Source organism: Triturus cristatus, chromosome 7, assembly GCF_964204655.1.
Source record: "Triturus cristatus chromosome 7, aTriCri1.1, whole genome shotgun sequence".
Lineage (NCBI taxonomy): Eukaryota > Metazoa > Chordata > Amphibia > Caudata > Salamandridae > Triturus > Triturus cristatus.
In genome coordinates, this window is record NC_140590.1 from 1,485,785,776 (window position 1) to 1,485,808,109 (window position 22,334).

Here is a 22,334-nt window from a genome sequence, read left to right on the forward strand (position 1 = left end):
TCCTCGGCTCGGGACCCGCTGCGCTGCTTTCTCCTACTCTTCGCTCCTCTTCCCAACTCCTCGCACTCCTCCACTCCAACTCTCCTTCTGCCTCCAGGGAAATGCCGTCCGTCGTCTTCCGGGTTTCCGCGATCTTTATCCCGCCCTTCATCGCGTCGTCATCAGGGGGCGGGGTTTCGTCAGACTGGAAGGCCGAATTAAAGGCACCTCGTTCCGGCTCTGGAGTCCAGTCCTGAGAAGGATACGGGTACCACCCGTCCGTTGCATGTGGCACTGCTGGTGGCTGTAGGGGAAGAGAAGGTGGTATATGTTCGCCTTGTGAGCGTGATACGCAAGGACTGATGTCCGCCTTGGTGGTGTTCTCTTCTCCGTCACACAGGTATTGCTTCAGTGTATGTTACAACCAGTGTAAGGCTTTAGGACACTATTGAATACTGCATCAGTATGAGAGACCAACATTTCATTAACAGGCTCACAATGCCAGGTTTTTAGACACTTAAGAAACTTCCTGAGTACAGATTCTTTCCGAATCCTGAGAGGGGCAGAGTTCTATGAAAGAGCATCTGACCATAGAACTTTAAACTATCAAATAGATAAAGCAATGTTAAAGAACAGGTCAAAAAGAAAGGCAATATACGAAATAGAAACAGAAAACCTAAGTTATTATGAAGGGCCTGATGGCCAGGTATTTTTTGGTTCTGGGATGTCATTTTCACCTGTGTACTGCAGGGGACTACTGCCACTAGCCCATGGGAGTCTGAAGTTGCCTTTGGTTCTCAAAGGGTTCCCTCTGTCTGGGGGAACCGGTCTTTGTTCTGGAATGAGTCGCAGCCATGCAGTATCAGAATGGTTGCCACAAGTGCAGAGTATTATGCCTTTGCTTTGTGCAGATCCTGTTGTTGCAGGCTCGGGTCACTTCTGTGTCCACTATCTCAATCTGAATCAGAACTGAGGTCCTTGAACAAGGGGCGCCCCTTACATTTAGGGGTGTTAGGGGTTTTGGTGCTAGTGGCCAATGGGCTACTAGTCCCCTGCCTAATCTGCCCCTGAGGTGACCACATCCAAGGGTGTGCATCACCTTTTCTACCCAAAACCCTCTGTTCTGCCACTTTTAAAAATGGCAGCAACCTTCCTTAGCTGTACAGACCTGGTAGCCCACCCTAGTGATGTGGCTCGCCTTCTGGTGCTAGACACCTCCTGACTATATAATTTTACCGCCTGCCTTGGTACAAATGTGCGTGGGGCATGGGGGGCAACTGTTTCCACCTAAAACAATAACACAATTAACATGATTACCAATTAATTATTACTAATTGACAACCAATTAATAATAAATTAATTCCCACAATTAACAATATGAAAAACTACATAGATAAATAGTGTTTAATAAAAAATAATAATACTTTAATTATAATTAAATTACTTCCCATTCTATTCCCCTATAAACCCACAACCTGCTCCTAAACAAATGTCACAATTATTATATTTACCAATTAATTATTCAATAAAAATTAACAGCCAATTATGAATTAATTAATTATAAATTCATTTCCACAATTAAAACTATAAAATCAAAATTAAATAAATACTAATAAATACAAATTAATATAAAATGTATTAAAATTAAAATAATCTCCACCCTATTTCCCTATAAACCCACAACCCGCTATGGAACTAAAACGCAAAATTTGATTAAAATAAAATTAAGAACTTCAAAAAATGTAACACATATATTAAAAAACAAATGCATACTTAGACAAGAAAATAGAGCACATACATTTAAAATACATACTAAAATACATAACACTAACTAAAAAAATTATATTTTTAACAACCAGGAGTGTGCAGGCACATCAGCACCCAGGATGATCGTTGGAGATCTGGGACATAGGGACCCAGTTCTCTTTCAGGGGTGAGTCTGCCCAGCATGGCCAATGCTACTTTCCTACAGCTCGACCCCCAGATGAAGCTTGACAGAAGATTTGTAAGGTCCAGGAAGAAACCCTGAGGAACCCACACAGCACAACAAAATAGTGCAACAGTCTGGGTAGGGCCACCATCTTTATTAGGGTGACCCTTCCCATCATGGAAGGGAGGTGCATTGACCAGAAATCAGCACTGGACCTGACCACGTGAACAGACTTGCCCACATTTCCCTCCAGGAGATCTGTGGGATCATGACAGATCAGCACCCCCAGGTTAGGCAGACACCTAGGTTCCCAGTTCACCCCTCCCAACCCCTCTGTGAGGCCCCTTTTCCCACATGGGAAAATGACAAGAATTTAGCCAAATAACCTGCACTCCTCAGACCGCCTGAACCATCCCAAGAGCTCACAATCCCCTCTCATGGCCTCCCCGGCATCTCAAAGGAAGAGGAAGAGATTGTCAGCACAGAGCGCAATATGATGGACCTCTTCCCTCAGCGCTACACCCTGATATGCTGCTCCAGCTTCGGCATAGCAAGGCGAGGCCAAGGCAAAACGTAAGGGTGACAAGGGGCAGCCCTTTCTGGTGCCACGTCCCACCTGTTAGCTATCTGAGATAATCCGGCCTATCTGCACCTTGGCCGATGGATCTGTATACAATAAACTGGTCCAAGCCACTATCTTTGGGCCTAGGCCACAACACCGCACTCCCCTGCAGATGTAGGCCCGACAGCAAAATTCACAGTCTCCTCTTTGTTGTAAGTATCTGCTTCCAATAATCTAACAAGTCTCCTAACGTTGAGAGCTGTATTGTAGTCTGGATAAACCCTGCCTAATCCCAATGAATGAGTACTGGCATGCAATATAAAAGATGAATTGCCAAGATCTTGCTCAGGATATTATAATTGAGATTTAGTATTGACAACGGTCTGTAGGCTTTCTTATCATGAGCAGGTTTTCCAGGCTTCAGTAGGGGCATAATCATGGCCTCACTCATAGTCGTGGGAAGTAGCCCTACATCTCCCACTGCATTATATAACTCCACTAACCGGGGGCCTATCCTCCACAGAAGTGGAGTGTTCCTAGTCATTGACTTTATGGCTGCTTTAATCTCGGCAGTGTAATCTCTGCCCTCAGTTCATCTGCCTCCTCTAGTGTCACAGTCGGCAGTACTATCTGTGCCAGAAAGGCCTCAATGTCAGCCTTTCAACAAATAACCTTACTGCTGTGAAAGGTAGAATAGTAGTCATGAAATTCAAGAATGATGTCTACCTGATGGAATATGCAGTGGCCACTGTCCGCAGCAAACTCTACAATCACTGAGCCCCGTTTGGCCAGGTTGGCAAGCAACGCTTTTAGTGGGCCAGTCCAGTCTCACTCAGAATGCACTCTTATCTTGTAGTTTTTGGAATCACAGCACTGCAGCAGCTCAACATGTCCCCCGACTTTTTCTTTAAACTCCAAATAGTTCAGCCTACACCTCTGGATGCCCGGGTCTGCACCAATCTATTTCCCTCAACACCTCTTCTGCTGCAACCACCACAGTCAATATGGTCCTCCGAACTCTTACCAACTTCAAAATACGTCTACCTCGAATCACTTCCTTAAACTCATCCCACTCTACCTGTGGGGTCGAGGTGGAGTCAGCATTGTAAGCAAAGTATTGTCTAAAGGTCGTCCCAATAGTGTCTCTAAAGACCTGATCCTCAAATGCCTCAAAATCATTGAGGCACCTCCAGGAAAGCCGATAATATCAGGCTGTGGCCCATTCTGGAATCCCTTTGGGAGATACGGAGATTTTTTTCATCAAAGGCACAGTACCTCTTGTGACTACCTATGTCAAGGACACAACCCAATTCATTTACCTTATTGAGACAGAGACCTTCAATCCTGAACCACAAATTCTAGTCAAATGTGACATAGAATCTCTGTACACTAATATGCCAGAGAGAGGGGGCACCCAAGTGATAGCTGACCATTTAAACTCAAGACCGGCCTTTACACAAGTTTCTACCAGCTTTATCATCTCTTTACTTGAAATTGCTTTCACAAAAAACGATTTGCTTTTCAAAGATACATACTATTGACAATGAAAAGGGACTTTAGTGGGAGCGGTTTTCGCTCCCAAATTTGCCATACTTTTCATGAATGATATTGAAAAGAAACACTTGCTTGATGCCAGCAATCCTTTTCTCCAAACGATTCATATTTAGAAAAGGTACATAAATGATGTGTTCTTGATCTGGTCTGGAAATGAACAAGATCTAATCCCCCTTCTGTGATTGACTCAAACTATGCCATCCAGATTTGAAATTAATGCAACGTCAGCATTGATTACCTGGATGTGACAGTTAGGATACCTGAGAATCAGGTGTACAACACTTTGTTGCGAAAGCCCACTGAGAGAAACACTTTGCTCCAATAGTCTACTTCACATTCACTGGCATTGAGAGGTGGACTTCCATAGGGCCAGTTATTGGACATCTGTCTCGATTGTAAATTCGAGGAAGACCTTTTCAGAGAGTCTGAAGTTCTCTTCCGACAAACTCATAAAAAGAGGAGAGCCTGTAAGACTAGTAAAACATTCACTCAAACGAGCCTGGTACACACATAGAGAAGTACTTATAGAACCTAACGACAGAAACCCACTCAAGAAAATCATGTGTGACCACTTTCTGTCCTATTACAAACAAAATATCAAAAAGCATCAAAAAAGATTGGAATGTCTTATCTACGGCTAATTTGGCACTAGTCAATTTGGCTTTCAAAAGGGGGCAATATAAAAGATCACTTAGTCAGGGTTTACAAATCGACAAAAGTACACTACAAATGTGGCAATTGCCAGGCTGTAATAAAACCATGAATGTAAAAACTTTTCAATATTTCAATGTTCATCAGAATTTAAATTTTTTCTCAAATTGCAAAAGTAATAATTTCATTTATTGCTTTTGTTGTACCAGCAATCTGTTGATTGAGCTGCAAGGCAACAGCAGTGCCCCAGGTTGAACACTTCATCCAAAGTGGCCACATTGAGAATGATTTCACATGGCAAATCACTGGCAGAAAACATCCCAATGATGCTAAACAGACTTGAAGGCAAATCCATTTTAAAGTGTGACTCAAAACAACAGGTCTCAACACGCAGGAAGAATGAAACAGTATTCTATAACCTAATTGTCCCTATTTGTTATAGTACCGCTGGTTAAAGCATCGCCACAAGCTCTCGGTATGTCTTGTTAATAAATGATTGAGTTTTGTTAGCACTTAGCTCTAACTGTGTAATATTCCTTGTGAGTAATTTTTCTATATTTCGATTTGTCTATTGGTATTATTCCAGTACTTTATCTGTCTAGATTCTGTCATCTATATCTTCTATTTATTCCTCACAGTCAGCCACAATTCCACCTTTGCACATGATGCTCTAAACAATGTTTAGTTTTCTGTGGTCTACTTAGCGGCGATATTCTAGACACGCTTCTGTCTTCAGTCGTCTAATTTCTTCTGAGGATTAGTAGTCCTGCCCTTGTGCAATTGCTCGTGGGATATATTCCCTGGCCTCACTTGCTCCCATGGCTGTTCGTACTCATGTTGACTTCCGATTGCAAGATTTGAGGAATTCTGCCTCGTTGCTGCTGCCTTCTTGATTGCTGCCAAGGCTCCCCCATGTTGAGGCGAGTGGTTGCCCTCCAGACGTTGACTCACAAACCATCGGGGCACACATAGGGTTAAGTATGTTACTTTTCTCCTCCAGGGACATGCTGTGACTTCTCCCCACCAGACCTTGACTTCCCCAAGTTGGGCATATTCTCCACTGTGGAAGCCAGGATGTTTGCCGGCTTCCGGCCCTCCTCTTGACCCTGCCGATGTGGCTCAAATCACTGAAACGCACAACGAGGTGAGCCAATTGATCACCTCTCGCCCCCTCGAGATCCTTGAGTTCCAGAGCCTCCCCCGCCCATATATTGGGTATTCAATTAATCTGTGGGTAGTCCTCTAATGTGACATCATTGTTACTTGAGTGTTGATCACTATTTATTTTTTGGCTGCACTATTCAGAGAGTGTTAATTTCCCTTCCAAATTCCAATCAATGAGTTCTTTAGTTACTCATGGGGAGGCCTGAAATCCTGCATCATTGACACTATACTATTAATTCTCTAAGATGCAGGGTTCAACGTGTGTTAATTTCACTTCCAGATTGTAAACAGCCCCTTTCCAGGGCTCTGATCCATTACCCAATTGAGGACTTGCTACCAGCTGCTACAGTCCTATTCTGCTGACTGGCTGGCCATGCAGTACTAAACATAATTTGTGTTGTGTTCAAATAAGTGAATACTACTGTGCAATCCATTGGTTACCACAGATGATTATTCCATCAGCCTTGTTATCATCTAAATGCATTCACTGATTTTTCTAGTTTCATCATTATTTTTCTGTATGCTTAGGACAATACTGTCAGCCTTGAAAGTGGTGCCAATACATTGATGAACCCCCAGTCTTGATTTAGTTTTTTCCTTATTAGCCAAGCATGTTTTTTAACCAGTTAATACAGGTCTACTGATGGTAAACATTGCCTTTTCCAGAACCTTTTTTTTTTATTTTCAGATATTAGGTGCTCTAGCTCCTGTTCTGATGATGATCTCATAGTCATAGAGGTCGATACACCGTTGACACCAGACTTATATAGACTTCTTTGACAGTGGAATATTTGTAAAGATAGGAGCAAGTACACTCTGATCGCCAGATCTTGTTTTGCTAAGAAATAAATGTTTTGCATAATGCAATATTAAAATTAAATTGCAAAACACTTTTTCGCACATTTTGCCTGTCTTTTCACGTGCTTTGGTAAAAAAGACTTTTTCTCATGGTTGTCTCTTCATATGTTAGAAGACTTTGCTGAATAATTTATTTACCAGTGAACCATATTTTTTTTTAAAGACTGCCCTACAATATGGTTGCGGTTTCTGTAGTAGAGGAGCTTGGCCACCACTGAGAGTGGCAGCGACCCTGGCTGGGGCAGTCAAGCTGGAAATCTATGTGCCCTCTCTAGGGAGAAGAATGGGGAGAGGCCCTCTGGAGATACTCCACTGCGTAACCAGCATTCCAAATGGTCCACCTTCTTTTTCCCCTCAGTTCACTCTGGAAGGCCTATGATTCGTATGCTGTTTCTCCTTCATCTATTTTCACTTTCTGCAGCCCTGATCATCAGCGTTTGGATTTTATCCTCCATGGCAGCCAGTCTGTCCCGCAACACAGAAATATCCAGAGGGACATCAGCCAGAGTTCTCTTGGCAGTTGTAATGTGTTCCGTATGGTGCTGATGATTGTCTTTCAGGATGCCCATGTCCGCCCCCAGAGTATGACTCTTTGTTTCCAGTGCCTCTCTAGAAGCAGTGATATCCTGCATAACATCTTGAAGTGTTAACCCCTCCTGAGTCACTCCTACAACAATGTGAGCGATCGGACATCTCTTCCACGGAAACTGTAATTACTGTTGGTCCTCCAGCCTCTGAGTCCCGCAGCTGCGCCACTTTGCCACTGGCGGCCAGTTGCCAAACCTTTGCCATCCAACACTCACAACAGGGTTAAACCACGAAAAAGGAGGACCCGATTGTCCACAGTGAGGACCTGAACTTGGCAAGCAAAATTGACCAATCGGTTTGTATCCCACAGATCCTCAGCTTGGGCCTAACCAGCGTGGGCCTCCAGGAAGTTAACGCCCCATGTGCGCAGGCAGAGAAGGAAAGCACCTAGGAGGGGTGCCCCAACTGTTAATTCAGTAGTGCTGCTCTGGACCATGGTGATGTTAGAAGAGAGCCCCTTCTCACAACTTAGAATGGCGTGGATTCATGGGGGGGCACCAGTATACATCTCTGGGGATAGGGAAACAATCCCACCCCCCAGCCAACATGCAAGCATTTGTTCTTCATTTGAGGGGTATTTCTGACCAGGGAAATGTGGCTCGGTTAGGCCCCTAAAGTGCGACAGGCACCATTCTAATGATGGCCACACAGAGGGGCTGCCTCATCCCCCAGGGTTTCAAGAGTGTTGATCCCACGCAGAATCTCAGGCGGCAACACCCAGCTACTGGGGCCTGGATCCAGCGCCACTGGTAATTAAAGGAGGTTGCCACTTCCATGTGGTACCACTCTCTCTGGGACTCAAAAGTTCTTTGAGCTCAGTAGGGCATGCCAGCTGCCCCCTTCTGTCACTTTGGGGTGTCCAGGCAATCAGCCAGTCCTGACCCACAGCACTGCCACCTCGGCCCCCTCCCAGCACTCTTTTAGTTCGTGGCCTTCTGCTGCTCCGACGTCCATGCAATATGCAAGCATCTTTCTGGGCTTCACTACAAGCCGGCCCTTGGATGCTCTCAAAGCGGTCCACTCCGTGCCGCAGAATCAACAGGTGGTTCACATCCCTCCAGCTACGAACCGGGGCCCAATACCTCAATCCCAGGCCAGTCGCTGTTAGCCATTCAACCCCTGGTCATAGTATAGGGGGAAAAAATTCCCCCCTGAGTCAACACAGGTCTTTGCGTTCCACAACAATAAGGTCCCGGTAGGCCTGCTTGAGCCCCCAGGCAATCCCAGGTGCAGCCGCTCACTTGCCGGGTAGACTCTCAGGGGTGTAGTCGCAGAGGCTCCATTCAGCCCGAGTTCACCGCCACTCCTCCGTCGCCACTCCTCCGTCGACCACTGCTCCGTCGCCACAGCTCCTGTGTAGTGCTCCTTGTCAGGCCGCTCCAGTAGTAGTTGGCCTGTCTCTCAGAGCAGGCCCAGCTGCATGGCAGCTTCCTCAGTTTGTCCTGCATCTACCTAGTCCAGGCTAGGCCATGCCGCCCAGCTCCTGGACATGTGTCAGAGACAGGAGCTCCTCTCAGTGCCTCGCATACGGGGAGGTCTGGGTCCACCTTGTTTGTTCACCACCCTCAGTGACTGAACTGGAAGCCTCCTTCAGGTCCGTGCCAGCACCCAGTGCTAGGGCTCTGCGCTGTCACCAGTCCATCGCGGCCACCATCTTGTGAGCGCTGCAGCGCTAGAAATGCAGACTTTTTGATAGGGGCAGTTTATGACAGTGACTGCTTCCCACAGGGTGGTCAGAGCATGCTCCTGAACTCAAGGGGTCCCTTCTATGGATGGCGGCCCCCCTGAAGTCAGTATTAACACAGGATTCAGTCAGATGGGGATCTCCGGCTGAAATCTCTGAAATCCGTGACTTACTACATAGGCGTTCCGCCATGCCCCCTTATGTATTAAGGCAGTATTGATCTTTTTCAACATATTAGCAAGGAGCCTGGCTAGGATATTTATGTTGGTGTTGATCAATTGATAAACGATATTGGCCTGTAATTTACACAAAATAATTTACCTTTCCCTGGATTAGGGAATTAGGAAGAATAACGCTTTATTGTAATAGTTCAAACCACCCTTGTCTGTAGCTTCCCTTAAAAAATTCCTGAGAAGCGGGATCAAACTGCTGTTGTGATTTTGAAAAAGTTCAGAGGGTAGCTGACTTCTCTTGAAGTCTTACCAATCCCAACTGATTCAATTGTCTCCCTTATCTCCTTTTCTGTGATAGCACTTTCTGTTCATCACAAGGTTCTGCTATGAGGCATAAATAGGGAGTTGGTTCACAATTTGTTTTTCAGAAGACTCATTTGAGGTGGCCTCAGCAGGCAAAGAGTAGAAAGTGGCAAATTCTCTTCTTATTTCCAATGGACACATTAGTAGATAATTTTGGTATCTATTGACTGCTGTAAAAGCCCATTGGCCTCCCTCTGCTTCAGCTGTAGTACGAGGAGACTCCCTGTTTTCTCACCATCCTAGTTTTGTTTGCCTTTAATACAGATTAAGGTTTTTCAGTCTGCGATGTTAAGATGGTGTTCAGTTTGCATTTTCTGGAATCAAGCTGTTATAGCACACCAGCATCAGGCGTTCTGTGATAAGAACCTAGAAGTTGCTGTATATATTTTTCCAGAACAGGTTTCCTTTCTGTCAGTTGCTTGAGCATAATAGCAGTGCAATTCGATTTTCTAGATGCTGAAAGTAAATATGGAGAGGATACAGAGTGCTCAATCCAGATAGTCCTTAAATTGGGTTTATACCTTTTTTTTAATCAGGCAACCTATATTACTGGATATCCATATTTCAGATTCTTGTTTTCAGAGTCTTGATTTTCAGGTTCAAATATAATAGGATCAGGGCATGATAGTAAATGCTGCTAACTCCAATTTTGTAGCTGCATGGAGTCTGGAGTAGTCTGGTGCTGGTATGTGCAAGAAAATAATCTATTCTTTCTGTAGTATGTGAGCAGCATAAAAAGCTATAGCGCCTATTTGCCGGATGTAAGAGTCTCCTAGGTTCAATGAGAGGGTGATCTGCCAGAAGGTCTTTGTTTGCTGAATCAGAAGGCCCAGAGTCGTCTAATATCAGGTCATGCACCAGATTACAATCTCTGCAAATAACTACCTGCTATTGTCCAAATTCCACAAAGATTCGGTTGAGTCTTGAGAAAAAGATTGATTTAATATTGTGCTATAGGTGAATGACCTTTTAGCATAAGCTTGATAAATATCTATCGCTATTGAATCCAAATATGTCCCTTGTACCTTGGTTGTGACTCTCTTCCGAAGGCGGAGGGCCACCTCGTTTTTCCTGTAAGACTGATATCCAATGGTGGGAATTTCTTTCTCAGATTTGGAACAAGAAGCAGAGATCACCTTCCCCACTCACTCTTGTTTAATCTTTTCAAACTCCTGTTGTGATATGTGTGTCTTCTGTAAGAGAGCATTTACCATTTCCTTAGAGGCTAGAAAACTCAAACCCTTTTACTGTTAGATATAATTGGTCTAGCCATTGGCAATCATGGGCCATATTGAAAATCGTTATTTCTAGACATTGCTTGGGATAAATGCTTGGGTAAATAGAGAATATTCCACAGAATGGCTGACCGAAATATGTTGCAGGAGCAGATGAGGAGGCAAAAAGTTAGATGTATAGGTTCTATGTAATGTAAAAGCGTAGGCACAACTAACAAAATTAGAAACTGTCGGATCACTAAAAGTTTTTAAGGGTAGTTTTCCTGCAAACTGTGGAATACGTGCCCCAAACTAATACTAAGTCCAAGTAAACAATGCTAGCCATTTCCAGACTGTGCGTGACATTCCAAATAACAATTGCATTTCGTGGAGTAAACTATATTTATCTTTATTCCTCATAGGACGTTCCTCTGAGTTGCAGTCTTAGATGGAAGATCTTGTAAATCATGGTTACTATACCGGATGTTCCATTGTTTGTGTTAGAAATCAGAAGAAGTATAGCTGACAGGTGGAGTAAGATTGTGACTGACAGAAGAAGACATGTCCATTGTTGTCTGCGCCAGGTTATCAATGAAACGTTGATGCTCCTACGGGTCTTAACATTTTCTGTGTCTCTTATTATTAGCATCACTGCTGGGTCCAGCAAGCCATAGGAGAGCTCCCACTGCCAGAGCTAAGGACAGACAGGTAGAAATCTCCTTGTTAGGCTGGTTTCATAAGGAAACTCCTCAGCGAGTAAGATTTGCGAATTTAGTAAGAGAATGTGTTGTGTCTTTTGGAAGTCCCATTTAATCAGACGCGCATGCTGGTGGTGAAGACTACACATTATGATTGGCTACGGAGAGTCTTTTTTGTCGTTCTATTTTGGGCAAAGTCGACGCACACTCTGAAATTCCAGAGACGGTCCAAACTCGATATTAAGAAGATGTGGAAACAAAGAGAACAAGAAACCAATCATAGCTTTCTCCTCTTCATTCTCAGTCACTATCTTCCTGGTCTGTGACCTTATTTTCTAGATTCCACATTTATTGACTCCCAGTCTGGAGCATTTAGCACTGTCACATCTACAGTATCCAGTTGTTTCCTTGATCTGCCAAGTTGAGACCCAAATGCAGACATCTCAGCATGCAGAAATTTCAGAAGGTTAGACGTTTCCACAGTCAAATGTTCCACTGCATTATAAGAAGTTTTAAGGTCCTGCAATTTTTTCATGAGTGTGCCTAAGCTAATTGTTGCCATACTTTGCTGAGTATTGTGCCAGTTTTTGATGACTTCTGAAAATAGAAGTCACCAGGAGGACTTATTTAGAGGCAGTTGCTCAATTGCCCCAGCATAAAGTGTAGGGAAATATCCAAAGGTGCAGTATATAAAGTGAGTGCTAGAAATTGGGGAGTCCACAATTATGATTGCCCCCTCAAGGAAAATGTGTGCTTCCTTGCAACTATCAGCAGATTACTGTTAGACCTGGTGTTCTCTGCAGTGTCATCCCCAAACCTTTTACCTTCAGCGTCCTGTTTGTTGACCTTCAGGACTCTGCACACTTTACCACTGCTAACCAGTGTTAAAGTGCTCTACCCTTAAAACCTGATACAATTGGCTTATACCCAATTGGTGTATTTAATTTACCTGTAAGCCCCTAGTAAATTGGCACTACCTGTGCCCAGGACCTGTAAATTAAATGGTATTAGTGGGCCTGCAGCACTGATTGTTCCACACACTTAAGTAGCCCTTTAAACATGTCTCAGGTCTGTGATTGCCTTTTGCCAACACCAAATCTCCCTTTTTAATACTCATTAGTCACCCCTAGGGTAGACCCTGGACAGCCTAGAGGACAGGGTGAAGTGTATTGATAATGTTGGACATGTACTTTTAAGTTTACAAATCCAAATAACATCACAGCTGTTTCTCTGTTTTTAATCATTACTTGTGCAAGATCCCAGTGTTAAGTCTTCCCGACTGCATCCTACTATTTTTTAGGTCGAGCCTATAGCAGCATCGTGCATGCGCTGCTCGCTCTGCGAGGCATGCAGTAATGGATTTTGGAGTTGAAGCTCCGCCCAGTCTCCGCCAATGTTTTTAATTGGCTCGTGTCATTGTCTTTCGTAAATACTACCTTCTGACTGATTATGAGGCTTGTTGGTCCCTCCATATTATGGCCATGTCGTCAGTGTATCCTTCCATGGCTACTGGCCCCTTTATTTCGAGTGTTGCACGGTATATTTTATATAGATTGTGAGCACTATTTTGTTTAATAAGGTTGCCCGTGTCTTCTCCCCCCTCCCGCAGTTCATGCCTTCTTGCCCCCCACTCCCCCGCACTCCTGTTGTTTGTGCCTTCTCCTCGCCTACCCCCCGCTTGCAATGCAATAGATCTTCCATAAATGCGAGTCCTATTGCATTGGAAATGCTTGTTTTGTGTGGCACGCAAGAGTTCAAATTATTATCGACCCAAACCTGGGAGCATGCGGCAGAGCGCTTTGGACAACAAACCCGCCTCTGTGGTTACACAGTGCCCCTTGCAGGGATTCCTGTGCTGTTCACGTCCGGCGAGGTGGATGGAGCTGGGATCTGATCTATGGACCCACTAGTCCAATTATTGTTCACCCCCTTGTCCAGTTGGGCTGCGCATGCCCCTCCACTGAAGACAGTGCTCATTGAGATGAAGGCCTCCTCGCTCGTGGGTTTGCTGACTGCGGTGGTCCTGATGGCGACCACCGCCTCCGCGCCTCCTTCTGGCCCCACACCACAGGTCCCACCTTAGGAAAACATGCAGGTTTGTGGCATCTATGGATCTGTATAGGCTTAAGGGGAAATTAGTACATTTGTGACAGTCTGGAACCGCTAAATGCCTAAAGGGCCTGGCTGGGGTGTACCAAAGGTGCTCTGGCTCTTACACAAGAGAGGAAAATAGGGTTTATTGATTTCATAGTAGTACACTTACACCCGGGGCCTATAAAGTTTAGTGGGCCCTTACATCTGTGGGCCTCGGCACCATGCGCCTGGTAGCTGCTACCATGTCAGTGTACCTTGTTCTTCTGACTTTGAACTGTCAGCCTTTTATAACTGAGCACAAACCTAAAGTGACTTTTTCTGCCCCAGCTCTTCGGAGGAGAGCCCAAATCATGACTGAAGTCTGGCATGAATGATTACCCCTGTCACAGTTCTACTGACCTACCAGAGGTTGTTTGCCTCTCGGGTAAAAGAAAGTGTGAACAGTTGCAGTACCCAGGCCTAACATTTACGATCCAGTTATATCCACTCCTCTAACGAGACTGTCCAGAGCGAAATAGGTACTGTAAAGTGCACTTGAAGGAAGTGAAGATGCTTTATTCAGTGAATTGCTACAATGACCATGATGCTTTAGGTCAGGGCTTGAGAAGTTGAGCTACTGAAACCTGTAAGTGTCATATAACTAATTGTCAATGAAACTATAAAGCTCCAGATGCGGTGGGAATCAAAGTAGAGGACTGGTGTGGATAAGGCACACACCTGCCAGACATTAATGGTGGCGTCTTGGATTTCTACCCACCATAGGATTTTGAAATTAATAGACCTGAGGTTGGAATGGTGTTATATCAACTGTTACAGGTACTGTGATATTAGGTGAAAAGACAAGCAAGAGTTCCTTCGGGAAGTGTGTGCATTAGAACATTTTAACACATGCTTCACTGTGCCTGGACATCATTAATGCGACAGAGTGATTCACTTACAAGCAGAGAGGCAAGATAGCCAAAATGACAAGAAGGTCAATATTCCTCAGCACAATGACCGACATAGCTCCATATTGCACCTGGTGCCGTGGCCAAAGCTGACAACTTGCAGAGGTGCGTTGAACTCTCAGATCAGTACAGGGTAACAACCAAACCCGAACTTTGGGTTGGAAGGTTAACAGGTCAATAGGTCAACCTATGGAGGGAGGGCTAACACCTCCAAAAAGGGAGCAAAGCTATCCTTAGAGCCAATAGAAGAAAATAGAGTGATGAATTGTGCATGCAGAACATGTTGGTCAAACCCCAAACATGTATAACAAACATGCTCTAGTGGATTTGACATTGTTTAGAGGCCACTTTAAAAACAAGCATTTGCAATGCAACAGGTCTCGCATTTACGCAAGTTTGAGCTATTGGCATTGTAATGCCTTTTATTTCTGTCTTGGTTTTTGAAACATATATAAAACACATTGTCATTCACAATGCCAATAGCTTAAACTCGCGTAATTATGAGACCTGTTGCATCGCAAATGCTTGTTGTCCTTTGCCATTGAGCTTTGTTTACTCAAGTATACAAATACTTGCCAGAAAGGAACCACATGTTATGTAAAAAATGCATAAATACTTTACACATTGACTCAAATGTAACCATGGCTGTTCTGTGCTAAGCTATCAGAGGGTGGAGCACAGGTTAATAGGGGTTTGCTTGTGCTTCACCCTGACAAGGAGTGGGATTGCTGCTTGCATAAGGTGACCCAGCTTCTTACAATAGCCTATTGCCTCAAAAGAAGGGACAGTAGACTGTGCAAGAGGAGGGGCCTCAGGTACATCCGAATCCCCAGTGCCTCAACAGTAAGTCAAAGAATTTCCACATTCCCAACTTGTGTGTTCTCTGGCTCACAGCTATCTGAAAGTATATCTGTGCTTGCAGGAATCAGGTCAGTAATCAGCACCATATCAATTCAAGAAAGGCGGCTTACCCCTGGAAGCAGGATCATCAGCACCTCTCGGGTCCACCCATTAGCCCCCAAAAGACCTCCACTAGATGGGCATTGAAAGAGTCTTTATCTTGACTCCACAATCGCTTGGCAGCCAGCGGTAGGCAAGCATGGGAAGTAGCAGGCGCCGGACTGAGTCCGGGAACAATAGATGTGCTTCAAATGCCCTACACACTCTGTTCCCAAAGCAGGAATAGCATCATTGCTGTAGTCCTACTTCAGATTGAGGACTAAAGATTCCATTTACAATGTATTTATGGGGGTGGCCCATTAAGAGCAATACAAAAGGTGGCCATCTTCATCACGGCCAAGTCCTACATTGCCTGGGATATAGCTTGTCAATGTATTTCAGAAATGAGGGCCTTTGCAGATGAAGATAACCTTACATAGCACATGTAGATTTAAACATGATCTGTTTGTAGACTGACAGCAAATGTAGTTGTTTCAAATGGGCCAAACATAATTGTTTCCAAACAGAAAAATGCTCTCACAGTAGCATTTTTAAATATAGTGTTACCTAGAGATATTTGGTAAGATGTACTAAGAATGGATTTGGTAAAAATGGTCACAAATTGCCCACTGACTTTTACCGAATCTATTGTGTTTTTGCGCAACGACCGATGTACTTAAAGGTTGGTTTACAAAAACCTGATTTATGTTTATTTGCATTTTAATCTACCTCATGAATATTATTGTGGTGGGTTGCAAACTGCAAGCCACTATGAATTGCAGCTATCACTTAGATGGGGGCCCACTGAGGACAGCAGACCACCGTGTCTGTCATTGCTTTTAAATAAAGCATTTTTATTAAAAAAAAATACAATCCGTTTTTCTTAAATGAAAATGGGATGCGTTTGAGCAAAAATTAAAAGGTTAAGTAACATTTTTTAAGAGTAGGCAGTGGTCCATGGGAACACTGCCTACTCTTAAAATGTTTTTTTTAGGCATTCTAAAAAGAGGTGGGCTTTCCTGTGGACTTCTATCATTTGCAAATGGCTTCCCTTCAATTTTGATTTAGTGGTCAAATATTAAAGTTTTGTCATAGGTTGAGCTGTTGTAAAACATTAATATATACCTAAAGGAATCGATGTTTGGAAGAGAGGCCCTTAAACATGCCCCTTCCAAATAAGAATTCCTTAATATTTACTGAATCCATATAATGATTCTGAAAATATTTTCTGAATCTTTAATCGGGTTTAGTACATTACAAAAAGTGTGCTAGTGGTCGCAAACCCACAGATTTCAGAATCTGAAGCTTTGCTACTGATAAAACGGGGAACACCCATCGCAACGCATGCGTCGCATCGCATGCGTTTACATCGCATGCCGTCACAACGCACGCGACGTTACGTCACGTGCGTTCACTACGCACGACGTTCCATCGCGGGTGCCATTGCATCGCGGGCGCTATTAGAACGCAGGTGCGGGTACACGGGCGGCAGGGGAGACAATGTTGGAACCAGGTAAGGTCAACGATGTTTTAGGGTATAGGGTAGTTTATGGGTAGTGCAGTGGAGGGGGGGGGGTTTAGGTTTTAGGGCTTAGGGTTAATTGTTGTATATGGGAGTGTTTTAGGCTTTAGGGTTAGGGCTTAGGGTTCGGAGGCGTATATACTAGTGTTTTAGGATTTAGGGTTAGGGTTTAGGATTAGGAGGCGTATATGCTAGTGTTTTAGGCTTTAGGGTTAGGGCTTAGGGTTAGGAGGCGTATATGCTAGTGTTTTAGGCTTTAGGGTTAGGGTTTAGGATTAGGAGGTGTATATGCTAGTGTTTTAGGCTTTAGGGTTAGGGCTTAGGGTTTATGTTAGTGTATGGTACTGTTTTGCCGTGAGTGTCGGGCATTTTACTGACTTTGGTGGGTCCGTTAGGGAGAATTTTGCGGAGTGCTGTAATGCGTGGTCTTTGTGTGCGTTGTAAATGTGTTTTGCATGCGTGTGGAGGCATCGTGTGATGTTGTGGTTTGCGTGGTGAATGCATGCGATGTAACGGTGTGTGCGATGTAATGAATGCGATGTAGTGGTGTGTGTTGTGTTTGATTGCGTTGAATCGTCATATATCCGATAAAACACTTTGTGCATCAGGCCCATTCTTCTTTGATAATCGAAAGAGAACTGATTTCTCAACATCAATGTGGAACTGGATAAAATAACTGATCATCATGTTCATAACTCCATTGGGCTGGTAATGGGTGTAGAATTCGGATATGTGTGTTATTTCCGGTTACCTCAATTCCAAGTCATGGTGCATCATAAATTACATTTTGTGTTAAAAATTGCATCCTCGCAATTTTACCCAGTTCAACTTTGGCTGATCAACTTTATTAAATTTAACAGGGAAAATGCCCCGTATTTAAAGGGACGGTTGAACTTTGGTGGGGAAAGCACCAAAATCATCATGTAATTCGTAGTTTTGGAGGGTGGAACCCATTAAACATAGTATTTATTACACCCAGTGTAAATTCCAAACCATAGGGTATCAGATGTTACTGAGTGAGATATAAATCAATCCCCAAACCTGGACATTTTCATTCAAGGCCTAAGATAATAAAAACATGAATTTAAAGGGAAGGCTTTCTGATGAGACATATCCACCTAACCTTGAATTGAGATAGCTAGGTACCTGACAGTCTGGCCTTGCTGCGGTCGAAGACCAAGAAAGTCTGGACACAAACTAGTACCCCACATTGAATGTCGACACATGGAACTTGTAAGGACATTTGCACACATTGGGATGGATTGGCAAATATTTTGCTGTGACATTCTTATACAGTACTCCTGACTTACTTCTGGAATTCAGTAAGAAGCCAAGAAAACTAGAAGAATAAGAAAGTTTTTGTGACACCAAAATCTGTGTGAATTGGGCCCATTGTGGTGAAACTCTATGCACAAATATTTCGGTCTTACTCTACTGTATCAGGTGTATCAATGGGTCCTCTCTTTTGAACACGTGGTCATTACAGGGGTAAGCCTTTAGAGGTACTTGGCAGTGGGCATCGTCCTAGTTGAAGAAAATATATTTATGTTTTAATGTTTGCTTTCCTTAAACAGTTGTTTTCATTCCAATAAAAATGTTAATTTATTCTATGTCCAAGAAGAATTTGGCAAAAAATTGTAAATGGCACTCAATGTCAAGTTTAAAAAGCTAACCTTTCCTTTCTTTTTTCATGTAGGGTGCACATTTACTGCAAAATAATCGAGGTGGCGTGAACCCAACCGAACACCAAAAGGATGTCTCTTTTAAAATCCATACTCTACTAAACTTTGTCAACAGAAGGGCCATTGAAAGCTTGCAATTATTTAGAGGGAACCAAAGCTTAACATTGTTTGTAATACCTTAAAAGGCGAGGAGGAGAGAGGCTAATTTCTGATCTGAAAATGGGCAATGCATTTCATGTGGCCTGCTATGCTGATCACTTATTAAATTGACTGTTTCTGATTGCTAAGTGGTTCAGTCTTATTATTAAATCAATATATTTGCATGCATTTTCATGTGTGTGTGCTGTTTTATTGTATTGCAAAATGAATCTACCATTCCTTGCCTGTGAGAAGTTGGCCTGGCATATGCTGGTCACTAGTTATAGTGGCCACCTTGAACCAGTCCAATTCGAATCTTATGTCAGATAGGTTTAAGACAACCTTTTAAAGAAAGCTATCCTAGTGGTAGCTGTGGAGAGCAGCCTTCAGGCTAAGTCTCAGAGGAATGTAAAGCAGCTTGTTTTACCTTATAATCTCTTGAATTACCAAATGAAAGGACACCACACAGGTATATATATCAAATATATATGTATTTATTACTAGACACACTTTACTAATCTCTTTATGAGATTAGAAGCCAGGTACACATTCAAATGTCAACGTTTCACAATAAATTAAGCACAAATATGGCTGGAGCCCTAGGGGCGTACCAGACCGTATACAAAAAAAATGGTGTAACAATGTCAACTTGCAAAATGACAAGGCCTAGGGCCTGGGGAATCGCTGGGGTTTCACTACTGCAGTGTTAGCAGGTAAGTAAGAGGCCCACGGGAGACGCGTGCAGTGTGTGAACACAGCCGCGGGTTCCCTACTGATTATGATGGTGCAATTCGCGGTTTGATTTTTAAAGTTCTAGGGTACTTCGAGGATGTCTACAAGCAAGCCACTTACAAGGTAAGTACTTCGAGGGCCAACACACACTAGGGCACTGGAGTGCATGAGTTACCTCACCCAGGGAAGCCAGGTGCATAGGTGTCTTTTGGTGTCGGGTCGCGTCGCTGTTTTCTATGGAGACCAAAGAAGACTTGCTGCTTGCGTCGACTGAAGAAGTGTCCGGTGGAATCCAAGGGTGGATTCACGATGCAGAAGACCTGAAAATTGAAGGGACAGTGTTCTAGGTCACGTGCCAGTGACCGGTGGCCAGCAAGATGGATGACCACAGATGTTGCGCGATTTCAGGTCATTGATGGTGTTTTGACTCTTCACTCATGGGGTCCAGGAAGGATTGACGATGACCAGCAGCTGGATTCAGAGTGTCCTATAAAGTCTGCAGTGGATGGCGGTATCAGCAACTAGATTGGAGCCAACAAGCCTTGGCAACTGCAAGTCTCGTGTAGACTGAAGAAAGTCAATGGTGCAGATCAGCAAGGTCTGATGGACTCACCCAGCAAAGGTAAGTGAGGGCAGGCCTGGAGCAACCAGGGGAGCCCTTTGAGTTGATCAGAAAGTCTTCGGGGGACCCACTAGCCAATGGGCAAGTGATCGCAAAGACGCCTCCTCAGGAAATGCTTCACAGGAGCCCACGGTCACTCGGGATGGGGTAGGCCACTGATTTTTGGTACAAGACCTGCTGGATGCTTGGGCCACAGATGGTACAATGCACAAGTTCGTAGAACGTTATTTAGGGTTTTCACTGAACAATAGTGCACGGTCCCTGGGTATTGCTGTTGCTCGTCACTCGTGGGGTCCACTCACCACAGCTTTGCAGGGGCTCACAATGGCCATCGAGAAGTCAGAAAATCCACTTCTGGGGCAGCAGGGACTTCGAACTCCGGCGGGAGTGGGAGAGTTTGCAACCGTTGATTAAGGTTTTTGGTGCCTGCCAAGCAGGGGAGTCACTCCTTGACTCCAAGTGAGATTCTTCTGTCTTCCAAAGGTAGTGGAATGTGGAAGGGCCAGGATTGTTCTTTGTAGAGCGTTGTCCAGGGTTATCTGCTTTGCAATGGCAATGCTTGCTATCTTATAGTGAAGATAGGGGAGGGACTAGCTCTATGATCACTCCTCTAGGAGGGTCAGGGTAGGGGTGGTTACACTCACTTCCCTTTGTCCAGTTTCGTGCCAGAGTAGGGACAGGTAGCCCCTGAACCGGTTTGAGCTGGCATATGCACGGAGGAGCCTACTGCTCCCCCAGTGCAGGACTTCAAAGCACTCTAAGAGTGCACCCACCCAGCTCTAATACACTAAATCCTGTCTGGAAGGTGGTGACACTTCCCTGTGACAGGATGCCTTTTTTGGGCTTCCTCCACTGCGTGTTTCAGTCAGCAGCAGGAGGGCAGCCCAGTGTCTGTGCTGGTGGCATCCATTTTGTGATGCCAGGGCTCTTTCAGATTTCTGTCGGTTAAGTACAGTGGGTACATGTCATCCCCTCTAGAAGGGTGGGATCATACTCCCACACCAGTTACTGGTGTGGGGGTATGATTCCAAGTTGTTTGACACCAAACACAACATGTTTTGATGCAGTCATTTCAAAGTTAGCATTTACCGCGAGGTTATAATGCACTTAAGAGTACATGGTTTAACCGCATCCACAAACAGCCACAGAGAATAGACTCTGCCAGCTGCAGAGGGGTGCTGCTCATGCAGAAGCACCCCCTCACATAGTAAACCAAGCACCCTGCCCTCAGGATTGATAGGGCCTGCTATAGGGGTGGCTGATAGGTTTATATGTGTGTGTATGGTGAGATATAGGAACCTATACCTCAGTGAGGAGTGCTAACACTACCTCACACAGGCTGCAGTAGCAGGCCTGTGGTGTCAGATTGAGAATGCTTCCCAGGGGTGGCATAATACATGCTGCAGCCCCTGGTAGGCCTGTGAAGTACCAATGCCCTAGGCACCTAAGGTACCATATACTAGGGGCTCATAAGGTACCACAGTATCCAATCACTAGTGCATTTAATATGCACACCAAGTTGTTGAGAGAGAACAGAGAGACTGGGGCCCTGATTAGCAGGGACCCAGCCAGACTATAGCCAGAAACCAGTGTATACATCAGAAAAAAGTGGGGACAACATAAGTGCAGATCCTACTCTCGTTCACAACCCCCCCCCCCCCCCCAAACGCAGGGACATTAAACTAACCGTGAACAGTTGAGTCTTCATGTTCTAAGTGGAAATACCTTGAGAGTCAATCTGCATTGGCATGTTGGGTCCCAGGTCTATGTTCCACTGTATAGTCCATCCTCTGTAGGGAAATGGACCACCTGAGCAATTTAGGATTTTCACCTTTCATCTGTTTGAGCAATAGGAGGGGCTTGTGGTCAGTCTGAACTATGAAGTGAGTACCAAACAAGTATGGCCTCAGCTTCTTCAGGGCCCACACCACAGCAAAGGCCTCCCTCTCCATAGCTGACCAATGTTTCTCTCTAGGGGTCAGCCTTCTGCTCATAAAAGCTACTGGCTCGTCTTGACCTTCATCATTAAGTTGAGACAGTACAGCTCCCACACCCAGCTCTGAAGCATCTGTTTGAACAATGAACTTCTTTTTGTAATCTGGACTCTGTACGATGGGGGCAGTGCACATTGCCTGCTTGAGGTCATCAAATGCCTTTTGACAGCTAGCTGTCCACTGAACCTTTTTTGGCTTTTTCTTGGAGGTCAGATCATTTAAAGGGGTCACTATAGATCCATATCC

General features: G+C 44.4%; 1 protein-coding gene across 1 annotated transcript in view; it reads left to right on the forward strand.

Moving 5' to 3' along the window:
• Nucleotides 1–18,929, forward strand: part of LOC146812235 (uncharacterized) — a 437,417-nt gene extending 418,488 nt beyond the window's left edge. Inside the window, exon 8 of the mRNA XM_085614564.1 lies at nucleotides 18,617–18,929. Coding sequence (XP_085470690.1) covers nucleotides 18,617–18,639 — 23 coding nt within the window. The 3' untranslated portion in view covers nucleotides 18,640–18,929. The remainder of the gene's footprint in view (nucleotides 1–18,616) is intronic.
• The last annotated feature ends 3,405 nt before the right edge of the window (nucleotides 18,930–22,334 follow it).